Genomic DNA, 18,162 nt, shown 5'->3' on the forward strand with positions numbered 1-18,162 from the left:
TCCTCTTTCGATGTCTTGTGGTACTCATCCCTGACGTTCCTCCCCATCAGTATGTTCTCTTGGTTATTCTGTGTCTCTCCCATCGGAACGACAGCCCCATGGGAAACGGACCTCCCCGGTCTGTTCCCTGCTGTATCCCTCCCCCGAGCCTGGCTGAGGGAGCATTTCCATAAATATGGGTTGAGTGAATGAACGAAGGACACAGTGAGCCAGTGGCAAAGCTGAACCCAGATCTGTGACTCCTCTAGTTTTGTCCTGTCCCTTCTATTTCGTGAACGACCGAGGGACCTTGAGGTGCCTTCCAAAATGCTCAGACTGAGAGTCAACCTACCTCTTCGCAAGAGCCACTCACGCACAGTGTCAGTGACATCAAAGGACAGCCACTCGGCAGTGCCCCGGGTGGGCAGATTCTTGCCGCCGATATAGCGCTGTTTGGCAATGTGCTCATCAGGCCGGAGTATCTAGAGGGCAGAGAGAGGAGTAAGTACACGAGGCCGGAACAAGCCCCGCGGCCCAGGTCACAGTGCAGGAGGCCAGGTGAGGAGAGCAACGGGAAACCAAAAATTCCCGAAGGCTCCTGCAAGCCCCTTATTTAACGCTTCATCCTCTCCAGGACAGACGCAGATGGAGAGAGTCCCAGAAGGTGGGATTCATGGCCAGGTCTGCTGATCTCTGCAGGAAGGGGAGGCCCAAAATGGTAGAGGAGCTGGCTCTCCCGTTTGTGTGGCTTCTGTTCCGGGAGCGGCTCACCTGGAAGAGCTCGATCCTCTGCTCACTGCGCTTGGAGCTGGGGTTGGGCACCCGCAAGACCCGGAATTCTGCTCGGAACAGGTTGGTTCCATTTTTCTCCACTGAGGACACGTTGAAGCGGAAAACCTTGGAGGTGATTCCTTTGGGGCAGACGGCCAGCTCATCTAGGAGATCAAGCAAGCGGGAGAGGGGCAGTGTGAGTGAGACTCATAGGAGCCAATGTGCTGCCCACGGACACTCGCCAGGTGGCTAAGGTTCCATCTATGACCTCCCTAGAGGCTCGACAAGGCCTCAGGCCTAAAGGTGGGACACACAGGCCTGAGCCAGGAGCAGGGAGACCCGGGAGCCCCAGGACATGGCACCAATGACTGACCAGTCAAAGACAATCACCCCTCCTCCCATGGCCTCAACATCCCAGCTCTGGCAGGCTCTCCAGCCTGCTTTCCTACTCTTTTAGAAAACATAGATGCTCAAAAGATCGCGGCAAGTCCCCCTAGTAGTTTAATCGTCTCACAGCTGTTTGACCCATTCATTCGTTCGTTCCTTCAGGCATTCATCCATTTATTACATGTGTATTGAGCACATACTGGGGGCTAAGCACAGTGCTGACAATGGGAAGCAAAAATGAAGAGCCGTGCCCCTGCCTTCAAGGAGATTCAGATCCAGGGAAGGATATCGATACAAAGACCCACGTAATGGAACCAGTAGGAAAGTGCTGAGGGCCTTTGGAGAAGCCCAGGAGTTGCTGGGTCGGATCAGAGTAGGGAGACAGCGGGGAGCATGTGATGTGAAGAGATACCATTTGATCTGGGTCCTGCAGGAGGAAAGGGTTTGAGGATGGAGAGGGAGGGATTTTCCATGGAAGGACTGCTGGAAACACAGCAGGGAGGGGAGGAGGTGCATGTGTGTAAGACGACCTGAAGCAACCAGGTGAGGGGCCCGCAAGACAAGGTCAGGACAGCCGACTGGGGTCTCGCCACGGGGAGGCTGAAATGTTAGACCGAGAGGCTGGATTTTATCCCATCAGCAGTGGGAAGCCATGGAAAGTGTTAGAGCAGTGCAGTGACATAATTAACACTGTGTTTTAGACCCACTGAGGCAGCATCGGGATGGCAAAGAGCCCACATCTCAAGCCTGGCAGACCCACAGACGTTTCTTCAGACAGAGCTGAAGCCCTGGTGGCTCTTTTCTAAGGGTTTCTGTCCTTGACAGTACATGCTATACCAGCCACTGTCACCCTGCTGGCCTCTTCACCCTGTCCACTGTCACTGTGCTGGCCTCTTCACCCCTGTCCACTGTCACCCTGCTGGCCTCTTCACCCCTGTCCACAAGACCCATGGCCGCAGATGCTCTTTGCCACATCTCAGTGCCCGAAGAGAAAAGAAAGCTCCTGTCTTTTTCTCCCGTACACTTCACAACCTCAAGGTCTGAGCAGCATTAACACCCAGAGAAAAACTTTCTACACAAATGGTAACAATAGCCAGAACGTGAAATTGAAGCTCGGAGACCCAGATTCCACACATAATGGACATGGCTGGAATGAGCTCATAATCACCCCGAGGGATGGTGTAGGAAGTCACGGACAAGGCGGGAAGGATCAGAGGCCTGGAAACAAGCAAATGCGCTACTGATCTTTAGGAAAGGATGAGTGAGTGTTTCTGGAAATTGCCATCTGGTGGGCCTGACACTGGTTCTTAGAAAATTAATGGAACAGATGTTAGGAAAACAAATGTGTGAATGCCGGCTAACGAAGCCCTGATTAATAACTGGCTCAAAACACAAGTACTGCCAACTATTCCCTAAACCGTGTCAGACAGAACCAGAAGGAGGCATCAGTGATAGCAATTTAATCGTTCAGCTTGCCAGTCTGGAAGCCGCTGGTCACGGATAAGCACGCGGACTGGCAACCCTCTCGAGCACCGACACGCTTGGTTCTTGAAGGAGCTGTCATCGATGTGGCTTCAGTTAGAACAGTCCCTCCAGTAACTGCTGAAAGAGGGAGTGGAGTGTGTCCATGTTGCTGTGGAAAGGAAAATGGAATGGAAAACGGCACGTGCCCGTAAGCAGAGTCAGAGGGGGGTCAGGACCGCGGGAGGCCAGGACATGGGGGCACTGAGGAGCTAAGATGGTCTTCAGGACACTCTTGTAACCATCCCTCTTTTGTTGCTCCCAGCCCATCAATCAGATATCTGTTCCCTCAGACGGACTCCTCTTGGTGGGAACTTCAAGGAGATTTCAAGAAGGAGGTGCGAAGGATCTTTTTAAAAACAAAAACAAAAACATTTTATTTATTTATTTATTTGAGAGAGAACGCACGAGCAGGGGGAGGGGCAGATGGAGAGAGAGAGAGAGAGGGCGAGAATCCCAAGCAGACTCTGTGCTGAGTGTGGAGTCTGATACAGGGCTCCATCTCAGGACCCTGAGATCACGACCTAAGCCAAAACCAAGGGTTGGATGCTCAACCGACTGAGCCACCTAGGCTCCCTGGGAAGTGTTGTTTCTTTTTCTTTTTCTTTCTTTCTTTCTTTCTTTTTTTTTTTTAATCACTGGGACCTACAAATTTCTAGCAGAGTTAGAAGGGACATTAGGGGTCATCTAGTGCAGCCCTCTTCAGATGAAGAAACCTAGGTCCAGAGGGGTCTTGGCCGGGGCCACACATAGTCGATGCAAGCAAACTGACACTAACAAGTACAGCTCAAACATATAATCATTAGTGATGACAAGAGAACTGCCTAGGAGAGAAAAGGAAATGTAAATATAATCTTCTTGGCAATTAAACCCACGGAATAATGATGATGTTTTAAATAACTGGTGGAATGAGAGTGTAAATAAACAAACTGTAATAACACCACCTTACATTTCACGGAGCTTTTCCTAACTCATCTGACCCTCTAACAATCCTCGAGGAGAATGAGAAGAAGTCAAATTGGCCATTTTACAAAGGAGAAAAGTGAGTGACTTCCCCAAGGTCATGCAACCAGTGGGTGGCAGAGGTGGTATTTGAACCCAGGTCTTCTGATCACCCCTCTCTTCTTAAAGTGGGGCCTCTGGAAGTTGGGGGGCCCTAAGAGATCAAATAGTGGAGGCAGAGGTTCACCGACAAAATGAAAGCTTCCATGGAGTGGGCCTACAGTACCACCATAGGCCCAAGCAACAGCCCATTCCCGCTCGGTTCTGTGGGTAGGCCATGCATCTGCAAGAAGCTAGTATTATTGAGAGCCGGACCAGAGGGTCCACCTTGAAAATTACATTAGGACCAACTTTTTCCACTATGCAAAAAAAATATATATCGGTGGAGGCCATTTTCTCCTTTTTGCTATCGGGAGAGAAAAATAAGCAAAGCATATTCATGTAGAGGCTTCATGAAAAAATGTGGAAACGGCTGACTACGCTTCGACCATGCCTCTTAAAAGGTTTTCAGCCTCCAGGGCTCCTAGAGGTGCTTTTGCTTATATCCATCCTTTCTGCCTGTAAAATTCTGCTGCTCCCAATGGCGGCACGCGTGCACCAGTGAGGAGCTGCTGCTTCACCCCGGCTGCGCATTAGAATCACCTGGAGGAGCCTTAAAAACAGATGATTACCTTGGAGTGGGTGGGTCCAGAGCTTTCTCCCCCCTTTCTTTCTTTAAAGATCTCCAGACGATTCTAATGCGGAGCCGGGGTTGAGAACCAGTTTATAGTGCGCTGCAAGGGGTACCATGGCTTCCAGATGTTCTGGAAGTTTGAGAAACGACACTTCAGTGATTTAATCTTTAAATAGGTTGACCTTTAAAAGGTATTAGACATGCAGTTTGGCCAACGCATCATTTAAAAAATTTTTGAATTAGAAGCCCATCAGTATTTTAAGCCCAGGTTAAAAGGTGGGAAATTTCACAGAAAGAGCCAGGTTTTCTGCGCTTCTGGGAAACGGCAAGGTCTAGTGAAGCTGGACCCACATTCCTAAATGCGGAAATCAGCAGGAACTGAGCAGTGGGTGCCTTCTTTGACCAGGGTGTGGGAGCTTCCAGCTCCCCCGACCCCACATCGGCCTCCCACATACCCTATTCTCTCCTCAACCCCAAGGCCAAGTGCCCCGTGCGCTTTGTCGTGGTGCTGGTGCTGAGGCTTTTCTTCCAGATCCTTTGCATTAGCTGTCTAGTCTCTGTGGACACTTGTGTTTGCAGCCCCTTAAGGAAAGGTTTTGCCCTAGTACACTGAGTCGTAAGCTTCAGTGGGCTTAAGAAGCGGACCCTGCCTACAGATTCTGATTCTGTAAGGGTGAGGTTGGGCCTGGGAATCCACGTGTTTCCCACTCACATAGCCCCTGGACTGTTCTTGGAGAAACACTGACCTAGCGTGCAGAGGGCACTGGCACTGAGAATCAATGAGTTCTTGGGATACGAAAGGTCTTTTAATTTTCACAATGAACACAATCTAAATGTAGCCTTCAGGAAAGAAAGGCCAACGTATCAAGTTTTCTCTTTGCTCAGGATCTCTGGGTTTGCTGGCTGTCTTCGCGCCAGCCTCGGATGAAAACAAGAGTCTCCCGCCAGCCATGGATAACGACCGGCCAGAAGTTAAAATGACACTCACGCTGTTATCTTGATAACAAGGATGACAGAGGAATGGAGAAGGCTGTGTCTCTCCCCACCACGGTGTCAGAGAGAGGCCCTACCCAGCCAACTCCCGCTGAATTATAGAAGGATTTACAGAGGCTTGCCTTCCGTGCAGAGACTGTTGAATCATCCCAGATATATACACAAAACTGTTTCAGCTGCAAGAGCATTTGGAGATTATCTCTGACTTCACAGATGAGAAAACGACTCAGAGAGGTGACCTGTCCAATGCCACCTGGTGTGACTGCTTAACCAGCTTAAGGCTCTTCATTAGATAAAGAAAACCCTTTTGTTGAAGTTGGGAGAACATCTGCGGTGGTATGAATCTCCTGGCCAAAACAACAGGCAGAGCTAAGAAGGAACACACCCAGTTGGCCCTATGCGATCTGCCCCCCAGGGTTACTAATAGCCCCTACCCACCCCCCACCCCCACTTTGGTCCAATATGTGATTTATTCATATTGTAAGTCCAAGTCCTATTGCAGCCTTAAGGTTAAAGGTGGGGCCTAAAATATTTCTTTTACACACTGGCATTAGTGCCCATTCTGCAGGCAGAATGTCTAGGTTAGAGTCCCCGCTCTTCGAGGCAAATCACTTCACTGATGCGTGTTTCCGGTTCCTCCTCTGTAGGGTAGAGAATCGGGGTTCCTATCTAAGAGGGCGGAGCCAGAGGACAGGCCTCTCCTCTTTGCTCACCTTGGTGCCCTTCACCTGCCCCCCTGGAAGTTACTCCTTGCCACATTTTGCTCTCCAGGCTCCCCTATCTCCCTGAGCCACCTCCTGCTGTCACTTCCCGCTAAGTGCCTGCCCACTGGGTACAGAAGCAGACTGGCAGGGACAGAATGTGGAAGGGGACGCGATCTCATCACTTCCCCAGAAGCTCTGGCCCCCAGACCCTGCGAGCGTCCCGCCACAGACCCAGTGCCCCTGCTGACCAGCCCTCACGAGCTCGGGACAGGCTTCCCTTACGCTAAGCCTCTGAGGCTGCCTTTCTGCTCCTGCTCAGCATCTGCCCACTGCCTCCTTTTAATTAGTGTGTCTTCTGCATCTGCCTCTCTGGGGCTGGCTCGGCACCTGACCAGCTGCAGGGCGGGCCCAAGCCATGTCTGCTCAGCCTCTGTGTCACCTCCAACAGCTGCAGAGAGTCTGGGCCTGCTTCCTGTTTGCACCTGCAAGCCTCCACGGCATCACCCGTGTCCCACGGGGCCCTGGCTCCCCCCCCCAAGATCCCATACAGCATCTTGCTCCCTGGGCCAGACTTGCTCCCAGCCTGACCAGGCTCTGCGGCCCCAGGGCCACCCCCACCCGCCCCAGTTGCAAGGTGCTAGTGCTGCTGGCTGAGCTGCCAAGCACCCGTGTGCCCTTGCCCTGGCTTTCCCAGGGCTGCCCGCTATTTGCGCCCTGAGTCTCTGTACAAAATCGATGTCCACTGGCACCTGAGGGTCCTTGCCTGCATCTGGCCCATTCATTCTCTTCTCGGGATTCCAGGCTGGACGGGCCCCTTGTGACGCAGAATCCCTCCTCCCTGGGACTCCACCTCCTGACCCGGATCATTGAGGTCCGAGCCCTTCTCCCTCACCCTGGGCTCTCTCCAGACCTCTCCTGCAGGCCTCAGCTGTCCATATTCGTGGCCACTGCGTCCTGACTTGGTGGTTGCCCAGGGGTTGGGGGGGTTTCAGCCATCCTGGTGCTGGTGCCTCTGGGAACTGTAGGCCCCCAGCAGACCCTGAGCCAGCCCCACCTGGAGGACGCCAGGGAGGGCACCTCGTGGCATACTCTACCAGCTCTGCCTCGTACTCCGGCTTCCGCCCCACACGGTAGCCACATCCTAAGGCAAGGCGCTCCAGGCAGCCACAGGAAACGGAGTGGGAACCCCTCGCCAGGAACCACAGGCTCCTGGATCTGGCCTGGGCCCGCTCCCAGTAGGGCCTTTTGCACCTTCAGCTAGAGCTGCTCCATCCACCCACCACCTCTTCCTTCTCTTCAGCCAGGTTCCTTTCAACCCCTGACCCCCCTCACCCCGCCTGCTCCCTTCCACCCTCCCGCCCCTACTCCCCACGGCCAGGTGAGCCAGGGAAGAAGAGGTAGTCGGGGTGGCGAGGACACCTGCTGGTAGGAAAAGCAAACAGAGCTGCTCCCAGAGTCCCTGGCCCAGAGTGGCTCACATTCCTCCTTCTTGGGCTGTCAGTTTCTCAACATCTGCCAAATCTCTCTCTCTCTCTCTCTTTCTCTCGTATTGAGGTTTTTTAAATGTCCGTTCAGTAAACACACATGACTCCCACACGTGTACAAACACACAGACATCTCACCCAGAAGCCTCCCAGCTTCTCAGCACAGACGGGAGCCTCCTGGGAGGACACACTCCCAGACACATGTCCTCTCTGCACCCACAGCCACACCTCCCACCCACTCTTCCCGTGACACGCAGACACAGAAGGGCGGCCAGCAATCATCAACACGTCCAGAGCCACAACCCGGCTCTCCCCGTGTCCACAGGCCTGGAAGCCGCCCATTTTGAGCCCATGACTCTGTCTACTGTACAAAGCCCGAAAGCACATGTACGTGTGAACAGAGGTGCAACCGTGCTCACGGCTCACGTGGGTCACGTGTGTGGCCCTGACCGACGGGCCTGGACAGCAAGAGGCTGCCCCTTGCCTGGGCTTGGAAAAGCTTGACAGACATGAATCTGGGGCAGGTATCCTCTTTTTCCCAAGAACTGGAAAAACTAAACCACAGACGTGTCGCAGTGAGTTGCGAAAACAGGGGAGAAGCCCCAGGTCTCCAGACTCGTGAACCCAGAAGGGCTTTCAAGAGAGCTGGCCCTGGCCCTCCGTGGCACCCGTCCGCTCACAGTTACCTAGCCCGTCACACGTGCCAGCACACAGAGGTTAACAGGACAGCACAAGGTAATTCCAAAGTAAAACCAGTCCAGGTTGTGATGCGAGTTCAGCAAGCCACTCAACCCCAGGACTCCTGGCCTCCCAGAAGCCAACCCCCCCACCCCCAGCTCTGTCTCCCTCCTCACCCACCCATCCAGGCCCCAACTGTGCCTCGCACCTCCTGAGCCTGGGTGTGGGTGAACCCAGGGCACCCCCCTCCCCCGGCTCAGAGGCCACAGCTCGGGCCCCCGTCTGTCGGACTCCCTCCTGCAGTTCAGACCCTCTGGAGCAGACACCCCAGCGAGAATTTGGACTTACTGTGCTCCGCCAGCCCCTGGATCATGTCGAATTTATGGATTTCTTTGGCATAATACTCCGACTCGGTGTTTTCCTGAGTGCAGCTGTCCTCCCTCTCCCCCTGCATCTCCTCCAGCAGCTCCCGGGTGCTGTTGTAAAGGGCCAGGACCTGGTAGGGGACGTGGGTCATCACCGATGGCTCGGGGGGACTGGTGAGCCGGAGTTTGCTCAAGATCTGTCCCCTAATGGCTTCCACCCTCTTCTTCTTGATGTGGCCAAAGTCCAAGGTGGTGCAAGTGGACAGAGAGAGGCTGACCGTGGCAAAGTTCAGCAGGGCCAGGACCACCAGAGCCCTTTGCAAGTGCATCTTCATGCGCAAGCTGGGGAGAGCGGCTGGGGGGGGGGGGCGCTGCTGCGAGGCCCGGCGAGGAGGAGACCCCAGCAGTCGTGCAGAAGGAGGGAGGAAAACCAGGCGGCCTCCCTAGATCCCGAAGACTGAGGCTTGGCAAGAAGGTGCATGAACTCACTGCACTGCGAGAGCTTCAGGACTTCCAGGAAGCACTGGCAACCCTGAGCGCGAAGACGCCGACTGTGTGCCTTGGAGCTCTGGGTCTCTTCTCCATGTGTCTAAACAGGTTCTGCGGGGCTCTGACTCCCAGCAGGCCAGGTGGAGGGCAAGCAGAGGGCTGGGAGGGGTGGCAAGGCAGCTGGGAGTGGGAAGGGAGCTGGAGTTTTTCCTTAGGTAAAAATAAATAGAGCGGATATCTGATATTGCCAAATGCCGCTTGGCAATGGGGAGAAAGTGGGTATTTTAAAGAAGGAGCAGGAGGACCATGGCTGGGTCCCAAAATCAAAATCCTTGCCTTGCCCTGAAGGAGGATAAGAAAAGAGAATGGAAAAGAAAAGGAGAAAAAAAAATGTTTAAAAAAAAGTCAGATAGCCAGTGAGTAGGTGGGGAGAGGCAGGGCTGGGCTGGACTGGCCCCGCTAAAGGTGGGGGCAGCGCAGGACACACTTGTCTCTCGGGCACACCATTCATGCTTTCTCTTTTGTTTACACTTCCTCGGGGGCTTTCTAAATGACTTTGTTCACGCTGCCTCTCGTCTTCATTGGCTGGGAAGTGGGGGTATGTGCAATTGGAAGGCAGGGAGGACAGGCCCCTGGAGAGCAGCCCCAATAATCCACTTGGACGCCCAAGGTCACCAGCACCTCGGCTTGTCTTCTCCCTCGGCCATTGCTTCTGTTCCCTGCTTCTCTTTACAAAAATAAAAAGGAGAAGAAAAAGAAAATAGCAGCCAGGTCCCTGCACGCCTGCTCCGGAAAGCTGTTATTCCTTCTTTCTCAGGCTTCTTCCCCTATCTCTCCCCTCTCTTGCTCATTCCCTTGGCCTTGGCTTTCTGCTTCCCTCCCTTCCTCTCCCTGCTGCTTCTCCCTCTCCTTCTCCCTCTCTCTCTCTCCCTCTCGCTCCTCTCCCTCTCCCTCTCTCACACACACATGCACACACACTGCTTTCTCTATTTCTCTCTGCTGAAATTTTATACCTCCCTCCCATGACGTCTCAGGCCCGGGTGGGGGAGGGAGGGACCAGCGCACGCAGCCTCTTTTGCTGCACGATTTTAATGTTTTAAACAGGCACAGGAAAAGCCGAGCCCATTTGAAAAATACTTTGCGAGTCCTCTGGTTCGACGTGGTAACTGAACTTTTTTTCCCCTCTTGGAGTCACTCCTGCTACACGTTGACTGTTTTTCTGGAAAGTTACTCCGACGAATCCCTTCCCTCCTTCTCCCCGAGCTCCTTCGCCCTCTCGCCAGCTGTCAGCCCGTCCTCTCTCCTCGGCCCGTCTCTCGCTCCTGCCACGGTCCCCTCACCACCGCCCCCCCACCCCCCCCACCCCCCACCCCCGGTCCGGGCCGCCCCCGGGCCCGGCGGCCCGCGGGGCAGGGGCGCGGGGCAGGGGGCAGGGGCGCGCGCGGGGCCGGAGCAGGGGCAGCCGTGCCCACCCTCGGGGGTGGGGGGGCGACGCCCGGCCGGGGAGCGGGGTCGGAGGTGGGCACGGCTCCGCGGCGACCCTGGCCCCGATTCTTCCCCGACTAGCCTGGAGTCGGGCGGCCGGCTGAAGCTTGGAGATGCTCCAGGGCCATTGAAAATGGTGGCGTTTTCCGGCAGATCGAGGGTGCCCCCTGGCGAGGCGAGGGCGCCAGTGAAGGAGCGCGGCGGGCCGGGGCCGGGACGCCGGGGAGGGCTGGGGGTGGGGCTGGGGGCTGGAGGAGCGGGGCCGCGGGAGAGGGCGAGGGAAGCGACACCGGAGCCTGGGGGGACGGGCTCCCTCTCGGCCCGACGTGCGCACAAGTGCACCTCTCTCTTCCCGGGGCCCTGCTCGGCAGCCGCTCTCGCAGAAATGTCCTCCAGACGTTCGCAGCCTCCCTCCCCGCCGAGGGTTCCGCAGGGAGCTGCGCCAGCGAGCGCAAAGTCAGCAGTTGGCCCCAGCCCATTTCCCAGATGGGTGAGGGGAAGTTTTCTCTCGGCTCGCTCTCGTTCCTCTTCTCCGCCTAAGCTTCTACGTCTTTTCCCACGAGAAGCTCAGAGAGGGCAAGGCACGTTGCTTCCCGGCAACACAGGACTTGCCCCTGAATCGGTCACTTTCCTGCGAATCCGTGCTGCTCCCCGCCACTACGCCGCGCCTCACCCAGCCTTCCTGGACCCTTCCTGTGAGGTCTGCTTCCTGCCTCTGGCTCCTAGGCCGCTGGGATGTTCACTGAATCCCCAGAACAGTGGTTGATCGGTCTACAATTGAGGAAACTGAGGCACAGAGCGATTTTTTTTTTTTTTTTTAAGGCCACCCTCTCATGGGTGGTGGAGGCGATATTTAACTCAGGCTCTCTAGTTTGGGTAGGCATTGTTGTCATTTGAATAACATGAAGAAATCTAGGTGTAGAAAGCTTAAAAGTAACTTACCTAGAACATATAGTTGGTAGGTGTCAACACTGAGATTTGCACCCAGGAAATCTATTGCCACAGTCTATGCATTTTCCTATGAATTGCCGCCTCTGAAATTCAGCCATCATTTGAAAAATACTTTGACGTTCACTGTATGCCAGGCACTGTTCTGGGCTCTGTGGATGCAGCCCTGAACAAAACAAACTAACAAACAAAACCCTTGCCCTTAAGGGAGTTTACATTGGGGGTGGGGGGAGGAGGGGTGTGGAAGTGGCAATAAACGGAAGAATTAGGTATGATGATAAAAGATAAGCACCATGGTGGAAAATAAAGCAGGGAGGTAGATTAGGGAGTGCCTAGGTTGGGACTGTTGAAACTTAAAATAAGGTGACAGAGAAGACCTTACTGAGGCCTTTAAGCAAACACTTGTAAGATGGGAGGAAAATTACTCAAGTTATATCCTTCTGGACTCCACCTCTGCCAAATCAGTCTCCAGGGATGGGGCCCTGGCACGTGTATTTTTAACAAACGCCACAGGTGAGTCAGGTGTTCAGCAAGGTCCGGAAGCACTGTCCTAGGGCTTCTTTCTGCTCAGACTGAGCACCAAGCACCTTTTGCTTTCAGGAAGTCAGGGAAGAAGGGGGAGTTAAGGTTTGAAAACTGGCAGTAAGGTGGTGGTAGTGTAGCCATGGGCTCACACCAAATGGAAAAATCCAAAGATGAATCCCTTCTTCCTCATCTGGTGCCAAGGAAGAAGAAAACAAAGGATTCACGGGAGCCTGTATTTCATCTGTCTTGGATTTTGGCAACGAATGCTTCTTCGGATGAAAATCTAACTGGGTATTCTCAGTGCAAATCAGATCTTAGGGGTAATCTCTAAGAGCAATTACAAGGGAGGAGACTGAGGTCCAGAGAGGGCTCTGCCTGGCCGCACAGGTAGTTATCAGCAGAGCTAGGATGAGACCTCAACTCTTCCGACATCCAAGCACGGCTGTTGCTGTCACAAGACATGCTAACACACAGCCCTACCCAGTGAACATGTGTGGATGACTGGTTGAACTGAGTGATTTATTGGGTATTTAAGAAATGCTTGCAATCCAGTTTTAGGGGGTGCAACTCCCACTTTCAAGTCTTTGCTTTTTAGCAGTGGTCATCTAGGCCTTACCCCTAGCCTGATATTGGGGATATTGTTCACTTTCAGGACCATGCGGCCGTCTTCTGGGGGGCCTAGCTGACCAGTACCAGGGACCTGGCCAGTGGTGTTGACTTGGGGATCTTACATGGAGAGTCAATGCAGACTCAACTCGTCCCAGTAGGCTGGGAATTTGAGGGACATCTTCCTCTGCTGGCCTAGGAGTACGGTTGGCACCCAGGAGTATGTGGAGGAGAAAAATACTCTTACAAGATCTGGTATCCAAAAAGGCATCAGGCTCTGCTGCTTGGCACTCAGATGATTTCCCTCAAGCCACCTCTTTGCACCTGAGGGTCCTCAATTTTTGAATAGAGATATCTCTGATGCTCACTTTGTGGGTTGTTGGAGGGATTACTTGACTTTTGAATGTTGTCACTACTTAGGTATTTGACGTCTTGGTTCGGCTTCTCTGTAAACTTCTTGAAGGCAGAGATTATGTATATTGCATGTTCCATTAGAAACTGTTTATTTGCACCTGACCACTCTACCCTCCCGTGAGCCTGTTTTCTTATCTGTCAGATGGAGATAATAGACTTACCTTGTTTTTCACATAAGGTTATTATACCCTTCCCGTGAGATAATAACTGTGAAAGTCCTTTATTCATTGTAAAGGGCTATATAAATAAGAGGGATCGATTTAATCACTACTATTAGTAGTAGTGCTTTGTACTTAATAACATATATTTAAACAGAGCTACACATCTAGACAGTTCTTAAAGACTAACATTCTTTTCACTGTCCCATAGGAGCGGCCTTAGCGGGATTTGATAGCTGGGGGTTTCTTCCAGAAGTCAGGCAAGGCAGTTTAGGAAAGTTTTGGTTTAAATTCAAAGGTGGCACACAGAATCCAGGAATAATGCGGCGGATCCTTTAAATATTGAGATGAAAGGGCGGAGCCGTCGTCAGGGACGCGGCTGGGCCGCTTGGTTTCCAGGAAATGACGTCAGGCGGCCGCGGAGATGGAGGACGTGCTGGACCTAGGCGAGGAGCGGCGCCGCGGCTCGGCCACCTCCGTGAGGACCGACTTGGGGGCTTGGGGCTAGGATTGGGCGGGTGCAGAGGGGCGACCTAGCCGGCCCGGCTTCCCGGCGGCGCCTCGGCCTGGCCTGTCCCAAGTGGCCGGAGCGGGCGGGCGCGGAGCCGCGCGGGGGTGAGGCCGGGGAAGAGGCGGCCTCAGCCGCCCCGCCCCCGGGGCTGCGGTGGGCTCCGCCGCTACTGGCCTGGGGTTTGCTTTCTTTAAAATTCTCGGAAAGCAGAAAAACAGATCCTGCCTCTGCCAGCCTCTGGGACCGGTGGGAAATTTCCCAGCCAGGCTCCGCTTTCTGGAGCCACGAGTGCTAACTCCCCTAGAGCGGGCATAACTGAGAGTGACTGGAGGCGCCCTGGGCCAGGGTCGCGCTTGCACCCATCCCAGGGCTTTTTCCTTGAGACTTCTCATGCCAGAAGTTCCTGTAAAGACTTCAGGCAGCCTGGAAGGGCCTTCTCGTGCCCGGAGTTCCCACGAGGAGGTGGGCGTTACCTCAGTTTTATGATTTAGGAGTTCTAACGTGGAGGAGTGGCTAGGTGCTGGGGGCCCGGAGGTCAAATGGAGTATGAAGCTGCTTACTGGGTTAAAAAAAAGTTAGCATTGTGTGTCAACTATAGTCAACTCTAAAAAATTAAAAACAAAGAAACCCTCCCCAACTTCGGTTTCCTTATCTCTAGAATGGAGATGTTGATATCTACTTCAAAGTGCTGCCATGAAGATGAAATGTAGTAACGCATGGGAAGCATTTGATACAGTGCCTGTCACACGATAAGTTATTAAAAGAAGTCAGCTGCTGTGGCTTCTGAGGCTCATTTACCCAGTTATGTATATAGTCAGTAAATCACTGATCTAGATTCAAGACCCAAGTTCGGTGTTGTTTCTTAACTCCATCACAGTCCCATCAAGCCTTTTTACCTTTGAAATTAGTCAAGATCATGGTCCCTAGAAGACTGGGGCAACACAGCAGGTCTTTAGTTTCTGCTCTGGAATCTCTAAGTGTTTTGAAGGGCCCTAATAGCATCAGGTGTCCTCCAGGGTACCAGAGAGGAGCACCTCTCAGGGAGCAAGAACAGTTGGTCTACAATGCAGGTTGTTTGACTGACCAAAGAGAATATTAGGTCACCGGGTCTTTCTGATATGTGAACTTGTTTAGACCCTGGGAATGTAAATGTAGTTATACATTCATTCTTTAAACAAATATTTATTGAGCCCCCACTGTGTATCAGGCATTGGGTTAGGGGCTGGCCATATAGCAGTGAGACAACAACAACAACACAGGGCACCCGGCTGGCTCAGTTGGTGGAGCATGCAACTCTTGATCTCAGGCCCCACATTGGGTGTAGAGATTACTTTAGAAAATAAAATCTTAAAAAACAACAGCCACAAGCAAAGTCCTTGTCGTCAGGGGGCTTACAATCAGCGGGGGAAGATGGACAATAAGACTATCCACTTAAAATATATGTACATTTAAATATAGTAAAGTAGTTTTTCTACCAGTCATTCCCGTGGATTTATGCAAGGTCTTCAATAGGCCTAAAGCCTTTAACATACTTAACAGTTACTAGAGAAACCCCCCGGAAACCGCATTTAGAGACAAGATCATTGAATTTTTGTTTTAGCACAAGCACGGCGAGCAGTACGCCATGTTCAGATACCAAATGCTATAGGACAAGTGGGAAAGGGCAGTGATAGGCAGAGGGGCGGAGTTGTCTGCCTTGGAAAGAAAATGAGCTGCTGATCAGAAAGATTGTTTCCATCATCTGATTAGAATTTGAAATGTAAACAGGTCCTAGGGGTTTTTATACAACCCCCATGTAACCCCTCTCAGTTGTTTGGTGCAGGCAGTTCTTAGAACATCTGAAAACTGAAACTCCAGCATGGGATAGGGGAAAGAACTGAGGATCCGAAGACGGAAAAAGGTTTTGCTTTTCAATTGATGTCCGCCACTTACTTGCCTTCCTGGGCCTCACTTTCCGTGCTTGTGAAATCGCATCAGTCCTAGTCCCTGTTACTGTGAGAATCCAGTGAAGCCACATCAGATGAGATCTAAAAATGTTTATATTAATGCTGGTTTTAGAAAAGCCAACAAATGATAATATAAATATTTCAACATCCACTAGTCTGCCTAAATAAAGTTTTATTTCTGTGCTGGGAAGCATTTGAGACACAGAGCCTCCACCCCAGGAAGGCTTTGGGAAACACCTGCAGATGGTTCATTTGCTGACTCAGAATTTAAAGTGTTCTGATTTCCGAAGCTGATGTCTCAAAATTCTTGTAAGAGATTCCCTTTACTGTCTAGAAGCGCAAATCCATATCATACCCAATGTGGGGCCTGAGATCAAGAGTCGCATGCTCCACTGACGTCAAAGCAAATGCTACCTGTATTTACATCTCTGGTGCTAGTTGCCATGGAACTTAGGAGTTCTTTCCCCAAAGTCTTTTTTTTTTTTAAGATTTTATTTATTTATTTGACAGAGAGATAGCGAGAGCAGGAACACAAGCAGGGGGAGTGGGAGAGGGAGAAGCGGGCTTCCTGCTGAGCAGGGAGCCCGATGTGGGACTCGATCCCAGGACCCTGGGATCATGACCTGAGCCGAAGGCAGACGCTTAACGACTGAGCCACCCAGGCACCCACCCCAGAGTCTTTTTGATAACAATTTCATGCCAAGCTGCAGCTTTGAAATGAGGCCTTTCTAGAATCCTGCATAGGAACATGAGAGCCTTTACCACCTTCTTCCCTGAGCTTTGGCATGAGGTCGCTGTTCATTCTAGAGGAGTGTCTGTGTGCATTTCTTTGGGTAGGAAAGATCTGTGGCAGTTAAAAGAGAAACCTATGATCATTAATCCAGGAATTTCGTGTTTTCCTCTCGAATAGAAATGGCCTCAGGTACTTTGTTTTAAGTGTGTGAAGCATTTTTGAAAACATACGTTCAAGTTACTCAAATCCCATCCTCTACCATGTCATCATAAATCCTGCCCTTGCTTACCATCCCAGAATTCTCGTCCTCATAGTGGCTCAAAGATGTTTGGGTCAGCAGCGTTCCTCATCTCTCTTTACAGGGACCCAAGATGGGTCGCCGAGCTCAACAGGAGTCAGCTCAAGTCGAGAATCATCTCAGTAGCAAGAACTCCTCTTCAATTCTGACTGGAGAGGTGGGTGTTAAAAAAAAATGCTTTCTAAAAGTTAGTAATTACTTAAAGAGCAAGGATTTGGTATTTCATATTTCTTCTCTCCAATGTCAGCCCTTCGTCCTATCTTGATTTGGAAATTCCCTTCCTTGGCATTTGTCCTATTAGCAAGAAGTGAAAGCAGAACGTTTTTTCTTTGATGCCAGAGTAGTTTCTGTGTATTGCTTTATATTCTCAGTGAAGAATATTCTTAAGTTCGCTGAAGCAGGGGACCGGGAAGTTTCAAAATCCGGTGGAAATCCAGGTTTTTATTTCTGCCGAATCAATGCCAGTGAGCCCTGCTGGTGACGTAAGGTTGGATTACACAACTGGACGTTTGCTCTCAGTGGTGACCTGCACTTGCTACAGTTCTCGGGCAGGAAGGGGATTAGTGCTGGCCTTACTTTCCTGGAAACTTTTCTGAGTGGCCTGGAACTGTGGGAATTTATCCAGCTGCTCCGTGGAGGGTGGGTAATCCCGATGAGCAACACTTTTCATACCAGGGCACTATTTTTGGCAGTTCACTCAGAGCCCCTTTGCATCTTCCGCTGTCCACTTGAATAAACTTTGCTCTTTTCAAGAATCCATTTCGGGATGATCCCTCTGTGAGCTCTTCCTAACTTCCCCAGGCCAGCTTAGGGCTCCTTCTTTTCGGTGCCCATACTACCTATTATAGGACTTCTGTATGTTCTCACACTGTATGCGAAATGTCTTTGTATGTATCTGTCTGGCCCCACTAGACAGTGACTTCCCACCCAGCAGGAAACCTGCCGTCTCAGTTACCTAATTCATTGGCCATAGTAGGTTTAAAATCGATGAGGGGATCTACACTGAGAAGCCTAACGAGCTAGGCAGGTGCATGAGCAAAGCACGCCAGGGACAAGACACAGGCACACTTACTTACAGTATCACGTATGTAGGAATATTCTTCACTTTCCTGGGAAGCAAGTTCTCCAGCATTTCTGTGAGCAGTCCACATGGCCCTTTCGATTTATCTTTTACTTTCTCACTTCCCGTAGAATTGTGGGTACAGAGTATCATTACTCTAAGGTAACAATCACTCCAGTACAGAGGAACTGGTGGCTGGCCCGTGGCCTCGTTGGCTGGAGACTGTAGGGAGACGGGGGAGACGGGTTGTGGGAACCAGAGGCCACATGTTCCCTGTAAAGAGGAAACTGCTGCCTAGCTGAAGCTGACTGATGCTGTGGGGACTACAGGCCCAGTATTGCCAGATCCTCTGATTTTCCGCGAGATGCTGACAGTCGAAAATTTTGTGAGAAAGCAGCACATTTCTATAGGTTGGCAATTAATTATAACAAT

At 51.9% G+C, this 18,162-nt stretch overlaps 2 protein-coding genes across 5 annotated transcripts in view; one reads left to right on the forward strand and one right to left on the reverse strand.

Moving 5' to 3' along the window:
* TGFB3 (transforming growth factor beta 3) overlaps nucleotides 1-16,684 on the reverse strand; it is a 30,158-nt gene extending 13,474 nt beyond the window's left edge. Inside the window, exons 1-4 of one of the 3 annotated variants that reach the window (XM_064571398.1) lie at nucleotides 16,662-16,684; nucleotides 8,541-9,388; nucleotides 751-914; nucleotides 332-461 (exon numbers count right to left, since the gene is read on the reverse strand). In XM_064571398.1, coding sequence (XP_064427468.1) covers nucleotides 332-461; nucleotides 751-914; nucleotides 8,541-8,892 — 646 coding nt within the window. In that variant the 5' untranslated portion in view covers nucleotides 8,893-9,388; nucleotides 16,662-16,684. Of the gene's footprint in view, nucleotides 1-331; nucleotides 462-750; nucleotides 915-8,540; nucleotides 10,378-16,661 lie in introns of those variants that run through there. The other 2 variants (XM_045901278.3, XM_045901277.3) reach the window with 2 other exon arrangements.
* The window catches only part of IFT43 (intraflagellar transport 43), an 81,886-nt gene continuing 77,285 nt past the window's right edge, over nucleotides 13,562-18,162 (forward strand). The window contains exons 1-2 of one of the 2 annotated variants that reach the window (XM_045901279.2): nucleotides 13,562-13,660; nucleotides 16,735-16,827. In XM_045901279.2, the coding sequence (XP_045757235.1) occupies nucleotides 13,607-13,660; nucleotides 16,735-16,827 (147 nt within the window). In that variant the 5' untranslated portion in view covers nucleotides 13,562-13,606. Of the gene's footprint in view, nucleotides 13,661-13,705; nucleotides 14,156-16,734; nucleotides 16,828-18,162 lie in introns of those variants that run through there. The other variant, XM_064571399.1, reaches the window with a different exon arrangement.

The sequence above is a fragment of the Mirounga angustirostris genome, unplaced genomic scaffold, assembly GCF_029215605.1.
Source record: "Mirounga angustirostris isolate CCGP_5_RB_7025 unplaced genomic scaffold, mMirAng1.0.hap1 SCAF_9, whole genome shotgun sequence".
NCBI lineage: Eukaryota > Metazoa > Chordata > Mammalia > Carnivora > Phocidae > Mirounga > Mirounga angustirostris.